The sequence below is a fragment of the Symphalangus syndactylus genome, chromosome 9 (genome assembly GCF_028878055.3).
Source record: "Symphalangus syndactylus isolate Jambi chromosome 9, NHGRI_mSymSyn1-v2.1_pri, whole genome shotgun sequence".
NCBI lineage: Eukaryota > Metazoa > Chordata > Mammalia > Primates > Hylobatidae > Symphalangus > Symphalangus syndactylus.
The window spans coordinates 97398863-97421529 of NC_072431.2; the positions used below are offsets into that span (position 1 = coordinate 97398863).

At 45.2% G+C, this 22667-nt stretch overlaps 2 protein-coding genes across 3 annotated transcripts in view; one reads left to right on the forward strand and one right to left on the reverse strand.

The window, feature by feature from the left end:
* FKBP9 (FKBP prolyl isomerase 9) overlaps nucleotides 1-6253 on the reverse strand; it is a 51444-nt gene extending 45191 nt beyond the window's left edge. The window contains exon 1 of the mRNA XM_055293479.2: nucleotides 5758-6253. Within this exon, the coding sequence (XP_055149454.1) occupies nucleotides 5758-5978 (221 nt within the window). The 5' untranslated portion in view covers nucleotides 5979-6253. The remainder of the gene's footprint in view (nucleotides 1-5757) is intronic.
* An 8818-nt stretch (nucleotides 6254-15071) lies between these two features.
* On the forward strand, nucleotides 15072-15641 carry LOC129490062 (small ubiquitin-related modifier 2-like). Of its 2 annotated transcripts, XM_055293490.2 has the most exons (2): nucleotides 15072-15329; nucleotides 15393-15641. In XM_055293490.2, exons 1-2 carry the CDS (start codon nucleotides 15168-15170, stop codon nucleotides 15432-15434), a joined length of 204 nt encoding a protein of 67 aa, XP_055149465.1. In that variant the 5' UTR covers nucleotides 15072-15167; the 3' UTR covers nucleotides 15435-15641. The 2 variants fall into 2 exon arrangements, with proteins under 2 accessions (XP_055149465.1, XP_055149464.1); XM_055293489.2 differs by having other exon boundaries at nucleotides 15072-15641.
* The last annotated feature ends 7026 nt before the right edge of the window (nucleotides 15642-22667 follow it).

The window sequence follows — 22667 nt, forward strand, 5'->3', positions numbered from 1 at the left end:
CACCTGCCCCAAGCAGGACCCATCAGATTATTTCCTGGAAACCTAGAAGTGAGAAAGTCCAGTTTGTCGGCGTTAGTGCTGGATCCCAGAGGTCATGTGTGCAGCATGGGGAGCTTACTGGAGCACTCTCTTTCTAGTGGGAGAGAATGAAGCCCCGTTTGCAACCTCTTGGGGAGAGGCAGAAAGTCACCTCAGTCCATGATTCTAGACCCTCACAAGGAATTGGAGATCCTTCCAATAAATTCCCACTCCTTTCTGCTTAAGTCTGCAGGAACAGGCTTGTGTTCGCCCCAACCCTGACTTGAGGGCAGGGACTTTTGTCAGCTTTATCCTCTGCTGTATCCCAGTACCTGGAATGTTAGAAGCTGGATGAATCCCTGTGTAAAAGGAAGCCCCAATGAGGCTGATCTCTAGAATTTCTACTTACACTATCAGTCCATCCACTGAGCACCTCAATCCCCTTACTCCTCTGAACAAAAACCTTCCCTTCACAAGATTCTGAACAGAAGCATATATTCAGGGCAATTTGAATCTATGGGATGAAAAAAAAAATACCAAAGTCCACAACACCCAGCCCAGCCACCCAGGCATCCCATGGACTGGTTCTCCCACACCCTTCCAGTGCCAGGTCCCCTGCCTCCTGACCCAAATATTGGGGCCTCTCACTGTTCCTTGAGCATGCACTGTTCAGGCCCAGACCCTGGTCCACACCACCCACTCTCTTAAACACACTCCCCGCTTCAAGGAATGAAATCCCATCCATGCTCAAGGCCCAACTCAAGCATCAGCTCCTCCTCAAAGCCTTTCCTATGGCTTCAGCAAGAAGAAATCCTTCCCTCCCTGGAATGGGTAGAGGTATCTATGCATACTACTCACAAGGCACTCACTGCATGCTGTCTGCTTTGTGTGAGGCATGAGAGCACCCAGTCCAGAATCTGGAGGTCAGTTATATTAACTGGGTGGCCACTGTCCTCTCACCTTTCTGGGCCTGTTGCCCCATCCTCCCAACCCTCACTCCTACTGCTTTTTCTCCATAGCCCTCACCAACTTCTACTTTACCATATAACTTAAGAGTATGCCTGTCCTCTCACTAGTATGTAAGCTCCATGAGGGCAGAGATTTCTGTTTCATTCACTGTTACATCCTTAGCACCTCCAAGAGTTGGTACTCAGTAAATATTTGTTGGATGAATAAATGAATTCTAGCCTGGCCAAGATGGCGAAACCCGATCTCTACTAAACATACAAAAATTAGCCGGGTGTGGTGTTGCACGCCTGTAATCCCAGCTACTTAGGAGGCTGAGGCACAAGAATTGCTTGAACCCAGGAAGCAGAGGCTGCAATGATGTGAGGCTGCATCACTGCACTCCAGCCTGGGCAGCAGCGCGAGAAGGTGTCTCAAAAAAAAAAAAAGGAATGAATAAATGAATGAATATATGAAATGAAGTTGATCCCTGTTAATGAGTTCATGATTCTTTTATTTAGTTGGTTAGTTTTTGAGATGGAGTTTAGCTCTTGTTGCCCAGGGTGTAGTGCAATGGCGCGATCTCAGCTCACCGCAACCTCCACCTCCCAGGTTCAAGCAATTCTCCTGCCTCAGCCTCTCAAGTAGCTGGGATTACAGGCATGCGCCACCACACCCGGCTAATTTTTTGTATTTTTAGTAGAGACAGGGTTTCTCCATGTTGGTCAGGCTGATCTCGAACTCCCTCAGGTGATCTGCCCACCTCGGCCTCCCAAAGTGCTGGGATTAGAGGCGTGAGCCACCACGCCCGGCCGAGTCTGTGATTCTTTTAGAGCAGTGGTCCCTAAACTTTTTGGCCCCAAGGACCAGTTTCACGAAAGGAATTCACTTTTTCCATGACTGGGGTGAGGGGACGGTTTTGGGATTATTCAGATACATTACATTTATTGTGCACTTTATTTCCATTATTATTATACCATAATATATAATGAAATAATTATACAACTCACCATAGTGTAGAATCAGTGGGAGCCCTGAGCTTGTTTTCCTGCAACTAGATGGCCCCATCTGGGGGCTATGGGAGACAGTAACAGATCATCAGGCATTAGATTCTCATAAGGGGCACACAACCTAGATCCCTCCCATGTGCAGTTCACAATAGGGTTCATGTGCCTATGAGAATCTAATGCCCCTGCTGATCTGACAGAGGGCCGAGGTCAGGCGGTGATGTGAGCAGTGGGGAGAGACTATAAATACAGATGAAACTTTGCTTGCTCACCTGCTGCTCACCTCTGGCTGTGCAGCCCAGGTCCTAACAGGCCACAGACCACAACAGGTCCATGGCCCAGGGGTTAGGGACCCCTGTTTTATTTATTTATTTACTTATTTATTTATTTTTGTAAATTGATATCCCATTTCAGTACTCCTGTTTTAGAGCAATGGTTCTCAAGGTGTGGTCCTCAGACCAGTAGCATCAGCTGGGAACTTGTCAGAAAAGCAAATTCCTAGGCCCTATCCCAGAGCTACTGAATCAGAAACCGTATAACAAGCTCTCTACGTGATTCAGAAGTATATGCAGTTTAAACACTACTGTGCTAGAGCATCTAGAACTCTGTATACCCAAAAAGGTATGTGGTAGGCATATAATAATATTTATCAAAAGACAAGCCTGGACCTTGGGGTCTGCAGACACACCCCTGAGCTCCTCCCTGGTGAATTTTAGTCATCCTTGGGTCTTATCCCTGCCATCCCAGGATTCCATCCTAACCTCCCCCACACACAGACACACAAACATATAGTTAAGCCTTCTCTGTGCTTTCATAGCTACTTACCTTTCTTCTATCATATACGCGGGTGGACTACAGAGCATAGATTATGGCCATGAACTAGCTGGGTTCGAATCTCCACTCAACCACTTAGTAGTTAGGTTCCTTGGGCAAATCATTTGAATTTTCTGAGCCTCAGTTTCTTCATTTGTAATGATGTACCTATCTCACTGTCTTGTGAAGTTAAACAAATTCTTCTAAGATTAAATGAGTTAACATACCTGAAGGCACATGGTAAGAACTATGTGTGAACTCTATGAGAGACAGAGTGTGCGCTATTGTCTTACTGTACTTATCACACTACGTTGTAATAGCCTAGGCTGTAAGTGGTAGGGATGGGGAAGAGACATACTAGACTAGGACTAGTCTCTGTCTTGAGGGATAGACACTGCAAAATGTTTGATGAATGGATGGTAGATCCTCCATGCTCTTTCAACTGCCCGACACTGCCTCACAGTGGCTGCCAGCCCTAGAGATGTTCTAGATAGTAGGACAACTTGTTCTACTGGAATTAATTACCATCAACTCAAGCAGGAAATTCTTCCCTATGAAAGAAGCACATGAAAGAAGATACACAAATGGTCAATAAGCACATGATGCTCAACATCGTTAGCCATTAGAGAAATGCAGATCAAAACCACAATGAGATATCATTTCACACCCACTAAATGGTTATAATCAAAGACACAGGCCGGGCGTGGTGGCTCACGCCTGTAATCCCAGCACTTTGGGAGGCCGAGGTGGGCAGATCACCTGAGGTCAGGAGTTCGAGACCAGCCTGGCCAACATGGTGAAACCCCGTCTCTACTAAAAATACAAAAATTAGCCAGGCGTGGTGGCAGGCACCTATAATCCCAGCTACTCAGGAGGCTGAGGCAAGAGAATTGCTTGAACCCGGGAGGCAGAGAGGTTGCAGTGAGCTGTGATCGCACCATTGCACTCCAGCCTGGGTGACAAGAGCGAAATTCCGTCTCAAAAAAAAAAAAAAAGACAAGTACAAGTGTTGTTGAGACTGTGGAGAACTATGAACCTTCATACACTGCTGGTGGGAATGTAAAATGGCGCAGCCATTGTGGGGAAATGGGTTGGCTATTCTTCAAAACGTTTATAACATAGGTGCCATAGGACGCAGCAATTCCAACTTCTAGGTATATATCCAAAAAAAAGGAAAAGGTACATCCACACCAAACCTTGCACATGAATGTTCATAACATCATCATTCGTGATAGACAAAAAGTGTAAGCAATCCAAATGTCCATCAACTAATGAATGGACACAATGGAATATTACATATACAGCCACAAAAAGGAATGAAGTACTGATATAGCTTACAACATAAATGAACCATGAAAGAAGCCAATTATACAAAGCACCTCAAATTATATGATTCCATTTATACAAAATGTCCAGAAGAGGCAAATCCATAGAGACATAAAGTGGATTCATGGTTGAAAGGGACAGGAGGGCAGTCTAACTGGGGTTGGGGGAGTGAGTGATAATGGGTCCAGTGTTTCTTTTTTTGGGGTGATGAAAATGTTCCAGAATTAGCTAGATGTGATGTTTGCACAACTCTGTGAATATACTAAAAAACACTGAATTGCACACACCAAATGGACAAATTGTATGGCATTATATTTCAATAAAGCTTTTTTTTTTTAAAGCAACTAAAATAGTAGTAAGAACGACCATTTCTAAGCGCTTGCTAGTGCCACATACTATGCTGAACAGCTTTTGTATATTCATTGTCTGGAACTTCAAAAAAGTCAAGAGTCTACAAAATATTCATAATGACCCTAGGCCTTGGGGCACATAGCAGGGACTCAACAAATAGCTCTCTCTGCCTGATCTAGTGATTCACGAAGGGAAGTGCTGGCACAGACCAGGGTTTGTAACAAAAGCCTTGGGGAGGAGTAGCCTGGTGCTGGACGAAGAGAGGCCTGTTAACCCCGAACCTAAACTGGAGGGAAACTGGAGAGCGGTGCTGTGATTCTGAGGCAGAGCTGAGAGGAGTTCTGGACCTGGCATAGGGCCTGGTGCAAAGCGGAGTGAAGGTCCTGGACTACCTCCTGCCCAAGAGAGGTGTTGTGTTGTGTTTTGTTTTGTGATGGGATCTCTCTCTGTCTCCCAGGCTGGAGTGCAGTGGCATGATCATAGCTCACAGCAGCCCCAAACTCCTGGGCTCAAGCGATCCTGCCGCCTCGGCCTCCCAAAGTGCTGGGACTACAGGCACGAGCCACCACGCCCAGCCCCAAGAGAGGTTTTTGTATGGCAGGAAAGGAAGGGCAGTGGTAGTTGCGCACACAGACTCTGGAGTTGGATTAAACAATCTGACTCCATTGTTTAAATACGTTTCTTAGCCTCAGTTGCTTGTTACCTTACTGATAAAATGAGGGTAGTGATAGTACCTACCTCACAAGACTGCTGTACAATTAAATGAGTTCACTACAATATGGAAAGTACTTAGAACTACACTTACACATTGTTAACAGCTCATTGTATGTTTGGGGCTGCTAGCCTCTTCATCATCGTTCTGTGTGAGAAGCACCATCTGAATAGATTCCCAATGGAGCGGAGGGAAGGAACAGGAAAGGGAGAAGAGAGGCAGGCACGAACATCCACTCTTGGGGGTCCAGTTGTGCAACGTGGCCCCCACTTACACTGATTATTTTACACTGATTTTGCGTGTGTCCATGCGCTGGGAGGAAAGGGAGGGCGTGGTCTGCCCCAACCCCGCTGCTCCAAGGTCCTCCAAGGGTCCAGTCCCCGGCTGGCGGCCTAGGGCACGTGAGGGCCGGGAGGCTCACCCACGGCGGAGGGTCTAGGGTCCGGGAGGATCTGGGCAGCGGAAGAAGGGAGGAGCGCGGATGCACGGGGCGGAGCTAGGGGAGGTCCGGCAGGAGGGAAAGGCCTGTCCGGAGAGAGGGACGCGCATCCGCTGAGGCCGCGCCGGGCGCCAAGGGCGCGGTACCTGGAGTCGAACTTCTGGCCGTCGGGGAACGTCCCCAGGTAGTGGTAGCGCACGAAGTCCCCGCTGCGCACGGTGCGCGGGCACTCGTCGGGCACGAAGCGCCGCTCGATCTGCAGCTCCGCGTCAGAGCCCAGGCCCGCCACGGGCGCTGCCTGCCCGGTCACCCAGAGCAGCAGCAGGAGCAGCGGTGGCGGTGGGGGCCTCCAGCCCTGGAACGCCATCGGGGCGGCGAGGAGAGTGGCGCGGACGCAGCGCGGATCTCGGGCGGCACGGGTCGGCCTGGACGTGCGGCTGCGTTTGCAAACGTGGAACGGTCTCCTGGCCCTACCCGGGCTGCAGCCACCACCCCCTCTCCCCCGCCCCCCGCCCCCCGCCCCCCGGCCGCAGCTCGAGGGGAGGAGCCCAGCCTGGCCCCGCGCCGAGGGCGGGCCTGCTGCGCCCTGCCCCGCCCGGCCTTGGGAATGTGCGTGCCGGAGCGGGGAGGGGGGCTGGGAACTCCAGTGGGGACCCAGTCTGGGCCTAGGGAGGGCGTGTCCCCGAGCGAGACACTGGGATCTCCGGACAAGGCTTTGGCCCAAAGTCGGAAGAGAAAAGCGCGTACTGCCCAAGCCCACCCGCTGGTCTCCGCCCCTCCCTGGAGACACCGGGTTTGGTGCTGTGAGGGCTCCTACGTGGCCGTGGATCCAATTTCCCCTTGCTGCTTTGGAGAGGGAGGGAAAATTAGATTTTATTTTTTTAAACTTAGTTACAAGGGTATGGACTACCTTGAAAGAGACTGAAACCATCCTTCAGGATTTTTTTTTTTTTTTTTTTTTTTTTTTTTTTTTTTTTTTTTTTTTTTTTACTACTTAAAGGAAAAGGCAGGCCGGGCGCCGTGGTTCACGCCTGTAATCCCAACGCTTTGGGAGGCCGAGGCAGGCGGATCACGAGGTCAGGAGATGGAGACCATCCTGGCCAACATAATGAAACCCCGTCTATACTAAAAATACAAAAAAATTAGCCAGGCGTGGTTGCGCGTGCCTGTAGTCCCAGCTACTCGGGAGGCTGAGGCAGGAGAATCGCTTGAACCCGGGAGGCAGAGGTTGCAGCGAGCCGAGATCGCGCCACTGCACACCAGCCCTGGCGACAGTACGAGACTCTGTCTCCAAAAAAAGAAAAGGGAGGCATGTATTGCGAGAGGGTCCCGTGACAGTTGTCTAGGCAAAAGTTTTAAGGCACCGTGAGGGTCCCCCAAGCCATCAGTGGCCTCACTGTGAGCTGATACTTGCAGACATCCCACAAGCTCCCATATACGAGCCTATGCCAGGGAGGACTTCATCATAGAGACCCAGATGCCACAGGAATCCATTAATCAGATGCACTTGGAATTGGAATTGGCTGTTATAATTTATTAAAATTTTGGAATAATGAAAGCAAATCACCAACGCTTTCTCAACTCGTTTTGGAAGCAAACACAATTCTGATACCAAAACCTGGCAAAGAGAGCAATAAAAAAGAAAAATAAAACTGAAAACACAGGGCACGATCTAACTTATAAATATAAATGCAAAAATACTGAATAAAACTTGATAAAATTGGATTCAACAGTATATTAGGCCAGGCGCAGTGGCTCACACCTGTAACCCCAGCACTTTGGGAGGCCGAGGTCGTTGGATCACCTGAAGTCAGGAGTTCAAGACCAGCCTGGCCAACATGGTGAAACCCTGTCTCTACTAAAAATACAAAAATTAGCAGGGTGTGGTGGCACGGCCTGTAGTCCCAGCTACTTGGGAGGCTGAGGCAGAAAAATTGCTGGAACCTGGGAGTCAAAGATTGCAGTGAGTCGAGATTGTGCCACTAAATTGCACCACTGCACTCCAGCCCAGGCAGCAGAGTGAGACTGCGCCTCAAAAAAAATAAATAAATAAAAAATAAAAAATGTATGTTAAAGGAAAAATATACCATTACATGGACTACCTAGGTGAGCTTCTGCAAATTAACAAAATGTCAGTGTTCTCTGTAAGATGAAGATAAAACAATAATTATAAGATTATTATAATCTATTAGGTTTCAGGGATCGAATGAGAAACTACATGAATAACAAGAAAAATGTTCATTGTTCATCTTAGAGCTTATTCTAGAAATAGAACACCTATTAATAAAATTATAGGACAGAAGAGGGAAAAAAAGCTCTAAGATCATGTGGCCATAGACTCAAAACGGCATGAGATAAAATTCAACATCTACCTCTGATTTTAAAAACAAACAGAGGGCCTGGTGGCTCACTCCTGTAATCCTAGCAATTTAGAAGGCCGAGGCAGGAGGATCACTTGAGCCCAGGAGTTTGAGACCAGCCTGGGCAACATGGCAAAACCCCACTTCTACAAAAAAATACAAAAAGTACTCACCCCTGTACTCCCAGCACTTTGGGAGGCCAACAGGGGCAGATTGCTTGATCTCAGGAGTTTGAGACCAGCCTGGGCAACCTGGCGAAACCCCATCTCTACTAAAAGTACAAAAATTAGCCGGGTGTGGTGTTGCATGCCTATAATCCCAGCTACTCTGGTGGGTGAGGCAGGAGAATCGCTTGAACCACAGAGGCAGAGGTTGCACTGAGCCAAGAACGCACAATTGCACTCCAGCCTGGGCGACTGAGCAAAACTCTATCTCAAAAAAAAAAAAAAGAAGAAAAAACTTTCTGATTGCAGTCTATTAAGTCTATTAATGGCATTGACCACCAAAAAGTACTTTTGCATGTCATCTTTGTATTGTCAAACAATACCTTGATTTTGAAGTATATAATCATTGATAATAAAAATTGTTATACATTTTATCGGCATGAATTCAGACATTCAGTTCATTCACTACACATATACTTTGGTCCAGTCTTTGCTTCACTTATGTCTCTGTGGCTTCAGGCAAGTCAGGTAACTTCTTACTTCCACCCTTGACTATAAAACAGATTATACTTATCTTGCCTACTGACCTCTTATGGCAGTTTGGGGAAATATCTTGTTGCTGAATTAGTTTCTAGGCTCAGACGCTAAACATACAATACATATTAATTGGTAAAGACTTGGGATTTGAAATTTGATCATTTGAACTAGATGCCAAGAAGTCCAATCTTCATGACAACTCTGTATAAGGTCATAGGTATAATCACTACTTTACAGAAAAAATAAACTCCAGCCTGGGCAACTGAGTGATACCCTGTCTCAAAAAGAAAAACAAAAACCAAACAAAAATTAGCCAGATGTGGTGGTGTGTGCCTGTAGTCCCAGCTATTTGGGAAGCTGATGTTGGAGGATCGCTTGAGCCCTGGATATTGAGGCTGCAGTGAGCCATGATTGCGCCACTGCATAATCGGCCTGGGTGACAGAGAGAGACCTTGTCTCGAAAAAAAAAAAAAAAAAAATGGCGGAGCAGGGTGGCCTGCACCTGTAGTCCCCGTTCAGTTACTTCGGAGGCTGCGGTGGGAAGATCACCTTCAACCTAGAAGATGGAGGGTGCAATGAGTTATGATCACACTACTGCACTCCAGCCTAGGTGACAGAGTGAGAACCTGTCTAAAAATATATATAAAATAAAATAAAAACAAACGTCTGCTTGTGGTGGCAGGATCCAGGAGCCTGTAGTCCTAACTACTTGAGAGCCTAAGGTGGGAGGATCTCTTGAGCCCAGAATTTCAAGTCCAGCCTGGGCAACATACCAAGACTCTGTCTCAAAAAAGAAAAAAAAATCTTGTTATTAAAAAATGTCACAAATTTTTTAAAGAGAAATGATAAATTTAAAAAATACTCGGCCAGGCGCTGTGGCTCACGCCTGTAATCTCAACACTTTGGGAGGCCAAGGTGGGCAGATCTCGAGGACAGGAAATCGAGACCATCCTGGCTAACACGGTGAAACCCCATCTCTACTAAAAATACAAAAATTAGCTGGGCATGGTAGCAGGCGCCTGTAGCCCCAGCTACTCAGGAGGCTGAGGCGGGAGAATGGCGTGAACCCGGAAGGGGGAGCTTGCAGTGAGTTGAGATCGCGCCACTGCACTCCAGCCTGGCCACAGAGCAAGACTCCATCTCAAAAAAAAAAAAAAAAAATACTTACGGCCGGGCATGGTGGCTCACGCCTGTAATCCCAGCACTTTGGGAGGCTGAGGCGGGTGGATCACGAGGTCAGGAGTTCAAGACCAGCCTGGCCAAGATGGTGAAACCCCATCTCTACTAAAAATACAAAAATTAGCTGAGTGTGGTGGCAGGCGCCTGTAATCCCAGCTACTCAGGAGGCTAAGGCAAGAGAATCGCTTGAATCCTGGGGACAGAGGTTGCAGTGAGCCGAGATCGTACCACTGCACTCCAGCCTGGGCGATGGAGTGAGACTCTGTCTCAAAAGAAACAAACAAAAAAACCCTTACGACTATATGACAAAACAAATATGTAAGTGTAAGTGAACACCCCATCTGTGTTGGCCTGAAATTCTTTAAGGCTCCTCCCATTGAGAAGTGGAGTTTATGATTATCCTGTTGAATCTGGATAGGCCCGCAGCTGTGCTGACCAATAGAATACAGTCTAACTGATGGGCCGTGACTTCTGGGCTAGATCATAAAAGGCCATGTTGTTTCCACCTGGTTCACTGGAATACTTGCCCCTTAAGTCCTCATCCCTGTAAGAAGTCCCACTACCCAGAGGCCTCCATGCTGGGGAGGTCACAGGCAGACTCTGTGATTGACATTCACACCTGAGCCCATACCTCAGCCACCCAGCATAGGTAGCAAAAATGTGAGTAAAGCAGCCCCTGGATTAGCCATCTGCCGTATGTTCAAGTCAGCCCAGCCATTTGAGCAGTAAAAATCATGTAGCAGACAAAGCCATGACTGCTATATCCTGCCAAAATTCCTGACCCACAGAATTTGTAAGCATATTAGATTGTTGTTTTTAAACTTTGGGGTGGTATATTATGCAGCAGTACAACAAAACTGAAGTCAGAATACATAGGCGAAGACTTCAGAAAAGAGGAAATGCAAATAAATATATTCACCCTCACTAGTAATCAAGAAAATAAAATATGCTGGGTGCGGTGGCTCACACCTGTAATCCCAGCACTTTGGAAGGCCGAGGCAGGCGGATCACTGGAGGTCAGGAGTTCGAGACCAGCCTGGCCAATGTGCTGAAACCCTGTCTCTACCAAAAATACAAAAATTAGCTAGGTGTGGTAGCACGCGCCTGTAATCTCAGCTACTGGGGAGGCTGAGGCAGGAGAATCACTTGAACCTGGGAGGTGGGGGTGACAGTGAGTCCGGATCACACCACTGCACTCAAGCCTGGGTGACAGAGCAAGACTCTGTCTCAAAAACAAAAAAGAAAAAAAATAGAGAGTGTACTTTCACTTGTACCAAAGGCTGCACCTCCCCAATCTATAGACTGTTTCTCAGAAAATAAAAGGTCTCAACTTTCCTCAAAAAAAGAAAAGAAAATTAAGACAATGAAGTACATTGTTACAACATTTAAAGGGATGCATGATTTTGTTTTGTTTTGTTGTTGTTGTTGTTTTGGTTTAGTTTTGTTTGTTTGTTTGTTTTTTATTTTGTCTCTGTCACCCAGATTGGAGTGCAGTGGCGTGATCTCCGCTCACTGCAAGCTCCGCCTCCCGGATTTACACCATTCTCCTGCCACAGCCTCCCGAGTAGCTGGGACTACAGGAGCCTGCCACCATGCCTGGCTAATTTTTTTGTGTGTTTAGTAGAGACGGGGTTTCGCTGTGTTAGCCAGGATGGTCTCGATCTCCTGACCTCGTGATCCGCCCGCCTCGGCCTCCCAAAGTGCTGAGATTACAGGCATGAGCCACTGCGCCCGGCCAAGTGTTTTGATGCCAAGTAACAGAACTCCAAATATCACATAGGGAATTTAAAAAAATCATTTGAGGAATACCAGAGGTTTTCACTCAATTGAGGAGTTGTATCCAATTCAAAGAAGTGGCCAGGTTTCCCCTGCTAGGAGGAGTTCAGGAATCACTAGAACCAATATGGCTGTTTGCTGACGTGCTCTGTCTCCATTTCTTGTTTCTGCGTGTTTGTATATGGGCTTTGTTCTAAGGTGCAGGTTGTCTTCTGCCACATATCAAAAAACAACGCCCTTGACATCTCTCAACTTGAACATCTGGCAGCTCCATTACCAGAAAGAAAATAGGTCTTTCCCAGCATCAGTGTTTTACATCACTGGCTTTGGACTGCAGCCCTGCCCTCCAATCAGCTATGAGCAGACCAGTGCTTTGTAGTGCAGACTTAACTACTGGAGCCCACCCTGTGGTTTGGAAATCATTCCCCAGAAGGGGAAACCACAAAGAGTTAAGAGTAACTTGTAGAAGAATTTGACCATATGTAACAAAAGCTCTATGAATGGGTATAAGCTTGACCCAGCAATAGCATTTCTACCAATTTACCCCAAGGAAGTAATTAAGAATACATGCAGAGACTCAGCTGTAAGAATATGCTTTACAGTATCATTAGTAATAGAGAGAAATAATCCAATATGAAACTTTCAATTAATTATCATACATCTACACAGCCATAAAAGTCGTGTTATAAAAATATACTTATTGATATTGGAAAACGTTTATTTTTAAAAAGCATATTAAAAAACGGTCGGCCGGGCGCGGTGGCTTACGCCTGTAATCCCGCACTTTGGGAGGCCGAGGTGGGCAGATCACGAGGTCAGGAGATCGAAACCATCCTGGCTAACACGGTGAAACCCCGTCTCTACTAAAAATACAAAAAATTAGCTAGGCATGGTGGCCGGCGCCTGTAGTCCCAGCTACTCGGGTGGCTGAGGCAGGAGAATGGCCTGAACCTGGGAGGCAGAGTTTGCAGTGAGCCGAGATGGCGCCACTGCATTCCAGCCTGGGGCACAGAGTGAGACTCCGTCTCAAAAAAAAAAAAAAATTATTTGTAGAGACAGGGTCTCCGTATGTTGCCCAAGCTTGTCTTGAACTCCTGGGCTCAAGCAATCCTACTACCTTTGCCTCCCAAAGTGCTGGGATTATAGGCGTGAGCCACTGTGCTCCACTAAGACAAATCTCTTGTAAATTTTTTAATACATTTCAAATATTCTAAGCATTTGTAACAAACTTCTTAGGTAAGAGAAAAGGTGTTTAATGGACATCAAGATGATGTTTTTATAAGAATATGTAATGATAAGGAAAGATACAATATATTAGATGATATATTATGTGAAGATGCTGGCTTCCAAACAGTATTCACATCATGATATTTTTAGAAATAAAATTCTAAGTATGCATAAAATCCTGGAAGAATATATTTAGAATATTAATAGTATTTTTAAATTTTAAATATTTATTATTTTTTATATTTACTCAGTGTATCAGTTGAAGGACATTTGGATTTTTCCACTTTTTGGTTATTGTGAATAATGCTACTATGAGCATTTGTGAGCAAGTTTTTGTGTGGTCACGTATTTTCGTTTCTTGTAAAATGAGGATAGAGTTGATCCTTGTTCGAAGATACCCTATTTGCAAATTAGCCTACTTGCTACAGTTTATTTATAACCTCAAAATCAGTACGTTTGGCATTTTTTGTTTTGTTTTCTCTTTGTTTTTTTGTTTGAGATGGAGTCTCACTCTGTCGCCCAGGCTGGAGTGCAGTGGCGTGATCTCAACCCATTGCAACCTCCACCTCCCTGGTTCAAGCGATTCTCCTGCCTCAGCCTCCAGAGTAGCTTGGACTACAGGTGTGTGCCACCATGCCCAGCTAACTTTTTGTATTTTTAGTAGAGATGGGATTTCACCATGTTGGCCAGGATGGTCTCAATCTCCTGATCTCGTGATCCGCCAGCCTTGGCCTCCCAAAGTGCTGGGATTACAGGAGTGAGCCACCATGCCTGGCCACATCTGCCATTTTTACATTTTATGGACATTTGTGTGAAAAAAATAATTGAGTAGGAAAGTTTGTGGAGCCAGGGATAGTGTCTTGTGCCTGTAGTCCCAGCTACTGAAGAGACTGAGGCAGGAGAATTGTTTGAGCCCAGCACTTCAAGACCAGCCTGGGTGATACAGTGAAACCCTGTCTTTAAAAAAAAAAAAAAAAAAAAAGGAAAAAAACTCATCAAAATATGCATTGCAGTTAAGATCTACGCATTTCACTTTAAAATTAAACCTCAATTTTTTAAAAAAGAAAAAATGGTCCATATTTTCAGCCGAGGTCAAGAAAGATCTGCCTTTGTTTCAGCTCTCATACTGTAAACAAGCGTTAATTTTTGCAGTATATTTAGTGTCATGTTTTTTGCATTTTTGTGCTTTTTATTGGTGATTTTGCTCTTTTAAGCGGCCCTAAGCATAGTGCTGAAGGGCTGTCTTGTGTTCTTAAGTACAAGTGAACCCTGATGATGAGAAAAAAATATGTGTTAGATAAGCTTCACTCAGGCCCGAAAGCAGTTAGCCTAAATAAACTTTTTTTTGTTTGTTTTTTGAGATGGAGTCTGGCTCTGTCACCCAGGCTGGAGTGCAGTGGCGCAATCTCGGCTCACTGCAAGCTCCGCCTCCCAGGTTCACTGCATTCTCCTGCCTCAGCATCCCGAGTAGCTGGGACTGCAGGCGCCCGCCACCACACCTGGCTAATTTTTTGTATTTTTAGTAGAGACGGGATTTCACCATGTTAGCCAGGATGGTTTCGATCTCCTGACCTCATGATCCACCCGCCTCGGCCTCCCAAAGTGCTGGGATTACAGGTGCGAGCCGGCCAATAAACTGTCTTTAAACAGAAACACACATAAAATAAGATTATGTATTGATCAATTGAGGGAATATTGTGACCAAAGCCTTGCAGAAACCTAACCCAGAATTTCTCCTAAAAGCAATGGTTCAGTGTTTGCTAGTTCAGTATTTGCTGGGACTTTATAACATAATTACTACATATAATGAGAACTGACAGTATGGGGCCCGGTGCAGCGGCTCACACCTGTAATCCCAGCACTTTGGGAAGCTGAGGCAGGTGGATCTCCTGAGATCAGGAGTTCAAGACCAGCCTGGCCAACATGGTGAAACCCCGTCTCTACTAAAAACACAAAAATTAGACGGCTGTGGTGGCACACACCTGCAGTCTCAGCTACTTGGGAGGCTGAGGTAGGAGAATTGCTAGAACCTGAGAGGCGAGGTTACAGTGAGCTAAGATCCCGCCACTCCAGCCTGAGCAACAGAGCTAGACTCCATCTCAAAAAAAACAAAACAAACAAAAAAAAAACTGACACTATCTATGAATGGAATTACTGGATCATATGAAACTCCACTGGTAGCTCTATCCTCTATCCTCGTCCACCGCTGCCGCCTCCTTCTTCTGCTGTTCCTGGTGCTGCTGGTGTGCTCGTTTGGTGCGGACCTGGTACCTCTTTTGTGAAGCAGCAGCTGAGGAGACTCCAGCGCTCGCCATGGCCAACGAAAAGCCCAAGGAAGGAGTCAAGTCTGAGAACAACGATCATATTAATTTGAAGGTGGCGGGGCAGGATGGTTCTGTGGTGCAGTTTAAGATTAAGAGGCATACACCACTTAGTAAACTAATGAAAGCCTATTGTGAACGACAGGGATTTTCAGTGAGGCAGATGAGATTCCGATTCGACGAGCAACCAATCAATGAAACAGACACACCTGCACAGTTGGAAATGGAGGATGAAGATACAATTGATGTGTTCCAATAGCAGACGGCAGGTGTCTACTGAAAAGGGAAACTGCTTCTTTACTCCAGAACTCTGTTCTTCAAAGACCAAGATTATATCCTCAATTATAAAACTGCAATTTGGTTCCACCACATCCTGACTACTACCGTATAGTTTTCTCTATTCTTTCATTTCCCCCTTCCCCATTCCTTTATTGTACATAAAGTAGCTGGTATATGTGCACAAGCATATTGCATTTTTTTTTTTTAACTAAACAGCCATTGGTATGTTTTGATTGACATCAAGTGGAGACAGGATGGGGAAAAACACTGATTCTGTGAAAATACCCCCTTTCTCCATTAGTGGCATGCTCATTCAGCTCTTATCTTTATATTCCAGTAAGTTATTTTGCTCTCACCGTTTTAACAACAACAACAACAACAAAACCATAAAAATCCTTATATACCTTGTTCAATTGCAGAATTTTAATGTTTTTCATGTATCATTGTAAAACCAAGGACAATTTTATAACTTTTTTGTATGTAGCTGTTACATGTAGGGCAATCTGTCTTTAAGTAGGGATAAACTACTCTAAAACAAAAAAGAATTCTAGATAGTTTTCCCTTCAAGTCAACCGTCTTGTTGTTTAAATAAACTTCATGTTAAAGAAAAAGAAAAAGAAACTCCACTGGTAACTTTCTGAGGAACTGCCAAAAATTCACTTTATAGTTTTGTAGGTTGCAAAAAAATAATCTGATGTCCAAGATCACCAGAGGAACAACACCTGTTCCCCCCTCCTATCCAATGGTCTCTCTCCTGAGTGCAGTGACTTACTTGCGGAGGAGGAATAAACACAAAAGAAGAAGAAAAAAGCAAATCAAAGGACATAAATATGGGTGGGTAGATGTGGCTCCCTGTGACTTCTCTTATGGAGGTGTGCCCTAATTCACAGTCTTTTCAACACAGACAGAAGATAGTCACCATTTTGGACTTTCTCTTTGTTCTGCTGTTTTGGTTTTGATTTTTACTTTTTCTTACTTTCTTACTTCTTTGTACTGACTCATATTTCTCCACATTACAAATGTAATAAATTAACTAGATGCAACAAGAAACAGACTAAACAAGGCTGAAAGCAAATTAATGGCATGGAAGAAAGTATGATCTGAAGCCAGGTGTGGTGGCTTAGGCCTGTAATCCCTGAGTAATCTCAAAAAAAAAAAAAAAAAGAAAAAAAGAAAAAGTGTGTGATCTGAGAGACCAAAATAGACACTACTTTATCAACTAAGTTGCACTCAAAGCTTCAGGAAATGAAGTTACCTACGGGCAGAGGGTTCAGGGTCTGGCTGGCATGGCAAATGTCTAAATTCCTTTGGCTAAACTCTCTAACAATAGGAGCTATCAATTCTGATTTACAACCCAGACCACTACAACTCTGATTGGACAGAGGACGGGCCTCACAAACATTCTTTTCTGATAAGCTACTGCAGGCCTTTGGCCAGTTTCAGCAGCTTATAGAGGATTTGCACAAACTGTCTATGTATCCTGTAGTTCACTTTTTGTTGTAAAGAGCCAAATTCCATCTCGTTTTAATGCTAAAACTCAGTCTCAAAGTAAATGTGGGATATATGTGACATATGTGTTTACCCAATCCCCTTATAAATATGTATAGCATTTCCCTCAAACCTGCTGAATATGATATGGTTTGGTGATATGCTTTGGCTGTGTCCCCACCCAAATCTCATCTTGAATTGTAGTTCCCATAATCCCCACGTGTGGTGGGAGGGACCTGGTGGGAGGTAATTGAATCATGAGGGTTGTTACCTCCATGCTGTTCTGGTGATAGTGAGTTCTCACCAGATCCTATGGTTTTATAAGGGGCTTCCCCTCATTGCTCAGCACTTCTCCTTGCTGCTGCCATGTGAAGAAGGACGTGTTTGCTTCCCCTTCTCCCATGATTGTAAGTTTCCTGAGGCCTCCCTAGCCCTGTGGAACTGTGAGCCAATTAAACTTCTTTCCTTTATAAATTGCCCAGTCTTGGGTATTTCTTCATAGCAGCATGAGAATAGACTAATACAATATGTATGATACTGGCCTTATCAGACTTAAATCCCAAGCTATCCTTCTCCTCTTTTAAGACAGTGCACCTTCCAGCCACATCAGAGCCATAAGCCAAAAAAGAAAAAGAATTCTAAGCAATAATAATAAAGAGGTCAGCAAAAGGGAGTAGTGGGAGAGAGTGTAACAGTGATGAAGTCCTCACAGACATTCTTGGAATTGGATATCTGCAGCAGTCTACCAAAGAGAAAGTTTTACCATGTACCAGGATATCAATGGATGCTTTAAAAGTGGAAATATGTGGTTAAAACTGAAAGAAACCAAAATATTCTTCTGTAATATACTAGGGATTGTGGAGTTGAAGAAGATTAAAGGGCAGGGGATGCTCTACCCTTCCCTCTGCTTGCCTGATGGCAGGACAGCAATTTACAAAGACAAAAGGCCTTCCTGCCTCCTCTCTGCCTTTCCCACCTAAAGATAGGATTTGCAGGGTTTGCTTATAAGCTCATAGACAAAAGCGCCAGAGACTTTACTCTTCCCATAGATTTACCTTCCGACATTTTCCCACCTTTTGGAAACCTGAAGATGCTCTCTTGTCTATATAGGATTTATGAGTCTTTGTTAAAATACTATTTAAGCAAGGCCCCTGAGCCACTGCCTCGAGAAAGAAATCCATTTGAACTGAGAAGCCTTTCCTGTATGATGGGTACAGCAATGAGTCAATAAACTTTTTTTTTTTTTTGACATGGAGTCTTGCTCTGTTGCCCAGTCTGGAGAGCAGAGGCACGATCTTGGCTCACTGCAACCTCTGCCTCCCAGGTCCAAGCGATTCTCCTGCCTCAGCCTCTTGAGTAGCTGAGATTACAGGCACCTGCCACCACACCTGGCTACTTTCTGTATTTTTAGTAGAGATGGGTTTCACCATGTTGTCCAGTCTGGTCTCAAACTCCTGACCTCAGGTGATTCACCCGTCTCAGCCTCCCAAATTGCGAGGATTACAGGCATGAGCCACAGTGCCCAGCCAAACTTCTGCTGACTTTTATTTTTAGGAGGCTATTTCACCTAAGAACCTATGAGGGAAAGAAAATAAATTATATTTTCTCCCCTAGAAAACACAGAATCACTCTTAGAGCTGTGTGTGTGTGACTGTGTGTGTATGTCTGTATGTGTGCTGTGAAATACGCTCATTTAGTAGTTTTTCTAACCATAATCATTTTTCTTAATGTTAAATGACTCCTTTGGGAATTAATATCTCTACTAGTAAAAAAAAATTCTTTAATTTCACAAATATGTCATTTTCTGTTAACTTTAAGTAAAATAAAATTTAGTAATTTCTATTTTAAGAAGCATGTGTGAATACTCTCCCTTTCATCTCTGTATTACTCTAGCTACCTATGTCTTTAAAAAATAAATAAATAAAAATAAAAAAATAAAAAACAGGGTCTCACACTGTTGCTCAGGCTGGAGTGCAGTGGTACGATCATGGCTCACTGCAGCTGTGACTTCCTGGGCTCAAGTGATCCTCCCAACTCAGCATCCCAGGTAGCTGGGACTACAGGTGTGTGCCACCATGCTCAGCTAATTTTTGCATTTTTGTAGAGATGGTGTCTCATTATGTTGCCCAGGCTGGTCTTGAACTCCTGGGCTCAAGCGATCCTGAAACCTTGGCCTTTCAAAGTGCTGGGATTACAGGCATGAGCCACCACTATCTATGTCTTCATCCATCTTTTCATTGGTATACATTGTCAACTGAAGAATGAGGCAGTTCATAAATCTGCAAAGGACAGCTTTATTTCTCAGAAAGGGTTGCAGCCTGCAGGTGGCCATTCTGACAGGCTGCGAAGCACAGCCTCCTGCTAGAAGCCAGAAACAGACACTTCGAGGGAGGGGCAAAGGGAACAGGAATGTATGCTGGACAGTGCGGCCAAATATACATATTCAATAAGCTATAGGAGGAGTCATGAATATTTATGAAAGGAAAAACACTGAGCATCATGCCCCTTCATGGGTTCCATGAATAAAAGAACGGCCAGGTTGGCATGATCTGAAGGTGGGGTTTTTGGCCCTCAGATGTCAAAATGTGAAGCAGAGGAGGTGAAAACCCTACTGGGTTTCTTACCAGGTCAAAAAAGAAGGGGCAGCATCCCCATTGGTTGACATCAGCGGTGGAATCTTTTGAAAGAGCTGGTTTCTTCTAAGCCCTTAGGGAAAAAGGTTAATCATAGTTAGTGAGGGAGGGCGTATAAGGAGGTGTGCCTGATCCGCATCCTGTCTGCCAAGGCTGGAGTGCAGTGGCATAATCGTGGCTCATTGCAGATCTGACCTCTCAGGTTCAAGTGATCTTCCCACCTCTGCCTCCCAAACAGCTGGGATACAGGTGTGCACCACCAAGCCCAGCTAATTTATTTATTTATTTATTTTTGAGACAGTGTCTTGCTCTGTCACCTGGCTGGAGTACAGTGGCGCGATCTCGGCTCACTGCAACCTCCAACTCCTGGGTTCAAGCGATTCTCCTGCCTCAGCCTCCCGAGTAGCTGGGACTACAGGTGTGCACCACCACGCCTGGCTGGTTTTTGTATTTTTAGTAGAGATGGGGTTTCACCATGTTGGCCAGGGTGGTCTCAATCTCTTGACATCGTGATCTGCCCGCCTCGGCCTCCCAAAGTGCTGGGATTACGGGTGTGAACCACCATGCCCGGCCAGCCCAGCTAATTTTTAAATTTTTTTTGTAAAGATGAGGTCTCACTATGTTGCCCAGGCTGGTCTTGAATTCCTGGCCTCAAGAGATCTTCTGCCTTGGCCTCCGAAAATGCTGGGATTCCAGGCGTGAGTCACAATGACCAGCCAAGAACTTAGTTTTCAAAGTTACTCTGGGGTTCACTGGGCCAAGATGTGGTCCGTTCAGTTACTTGAAGGGGATTGGGCCTTTTTTTTTTTTTTTTGAGACAAGGTCTCACTCTGTTGTCCAGGCTGGAGTGCAGTGGTGTGATCATGGCTCACTGCAGTCTCAAACCTCCCGGGCTCAAGTGATCCTCCCACCTCAGCCTCCCAAGAAGCTGGGACTAGAGCCTTGCACCACCATACCTAATTTTTTTAAGCAAAATTTGTATTATTTTAATTATTTTTATGTACAAAAAAACTCAGTTGTGTACATTTAACCCAGTTTAGTGGCAAGTTCTTTAGCTTTTGCCTTTTCAAGCTTGGCGATGCGAGCCACAGACTTGGGACCCAGGACATTGCCACCCCAGTGATGGCGGATCTCATCATGTCTGTCATTGTAATTGGTCCTGATAGCTTCCACCAGCTTAGCCAAAGTGCCTTTGTCTTCTGAGTTCACCTGCGTGAAGGTGACAGTGGTGCAGGTCTTCTGGTGGACTAGATGTCCCAGTCTTGCCTTCCCCTTGATAATGCAGTAAGGGACCCTCATTTTACAACACAGGGCAGGCAACAAGACAACCAGCTGGAAGACAGCATTTGCTGAAGAGTGTATTTTGACCAAAAGCAGTAAATTTCAAAGTTAATACCCAGCTAATTTTTTTTAAATTTTTAGTAGAGATAAGATCTCACTATGTTGCCTAGGCTGGTCTCCAACTCCTGGGCTCAAGAGATCCTTCCACTTCAACCTCTCAAATTGCTAGCATTATAGGCATGAGGCACCAGGCCTAGCCAGGGTTTAGAATTTTGTTTTTACTTTAAAGGTTTGACACCTGTCTGTCCAGTAACACAGGCTAAGGATCACGTGCAGCTGCCCCACCACTATTGGGTCAACACCAAGGCCTCCTGGCTGGCCTCAAGAATGAATCTGGTATCTTAGGACAGGCAGAAGAACAAACTAAAAAACAAACCGAGGGGCTCATGGACAGGAGAATACAACAGCGAGAGAGTACAAACAGAAGTGTTCCTCACTTGCGTGGGCTAGGTGCCACAATACAAAGTGAAGGGTGCCTCCGTATGCGTTTATGGTTGGCTAACAATCACTTTACTCTCTCTCTGGAAATGGACTGTGCCTGCACATCCTTCCAGATGAAACAGGCATAAACTAAAGGATGATGGGTTAAAAAAATGCTTTAAAGTTATAATCACCAGGGAAAGAATTCCATAACCATCCATTGGTTAATGGATGGGATATCATTGCATCGAATCTCTTGGTATCAGAAAACTGGGCTGGATTTGAGAGGTGACGCCATATAATGAAGAACCTGACTGCATTTTTTATGTTCTGCCACTGAAAACTTTCAAGCTCCACTTCCACGGTTCCCTCTGCCCCATATATGAGTGAGCCTATAGAAAGCCCATGCACTCCTTCCCTTGGCACTGTAGGGGGAAGTTCAAGCCACACAAAACCTGGGACCTTGAACAGGAATGCTCATCCAGGTTCCACCCCTAACTGCAGTAATCCCAGGGCCACTTGCTTTTGCTTTGTGGAAGCCATTTTTGGACTGGCTGAGGCACCTGACCTGCTCTCTCCAAAAGCTTCAAAATGTGAGTAATACATTTCTTTTCCTTTTTTTGTTTTGTTTTGTTTTTTCAAACAGTTTCAGTCTGCCACCAGGCTGGAATGCAGTGGCATGATCATGGCCCACTGCACGCTTGACCTCATGGGCTCAAGCAGTCCTCCCACCTCAGCCTCGCAAAGTTGCTGGGACTACAGGCATGAGCCATCACATCCCGCCATCAAAAAACTTCTCAGTCTGGTGTCAAAATATGTAATGAACCTAGATTCACATAAACAGGTGGATATAAAAGGCAAAAAGAATTTTCACTGCTTTATGAGCTCTAAGACACAAATTAGGGATAGAAAAAAACTCTTATATTGGGAATGCAAATTCTTTTAAATTATCAGGCTAAGACAGACATGAAGTGAAACACAAATCACACTCTACTTTCCCCTTGAACTGTGTATTCATCTCTTGAAACTACTTGCTATTGGCCGGGCATGGTGGCTCACGCCTGTAATCCCAACACTTTGGGAGGCCGAGGTGGGTGGATCACAAGGTTAGGAGATCGAGACCATCCTGGCTAACACAGTGAAACCCTGTCTCTACTAAAAAAAATACAAAAAGAAATTAGCCGGGGATGGTGGCCGGCGCCTGTAGTCCCAGCTACTCGGGAGGCTGAGGCAGGAGAATGGCATGAACCCAGGAGGCAGAGCTTGCAGTGAGCTGAGATCACGCCACTGTACTCCAGCCTGGGTGACAGAGCAAGATGCCATCTCAAAAA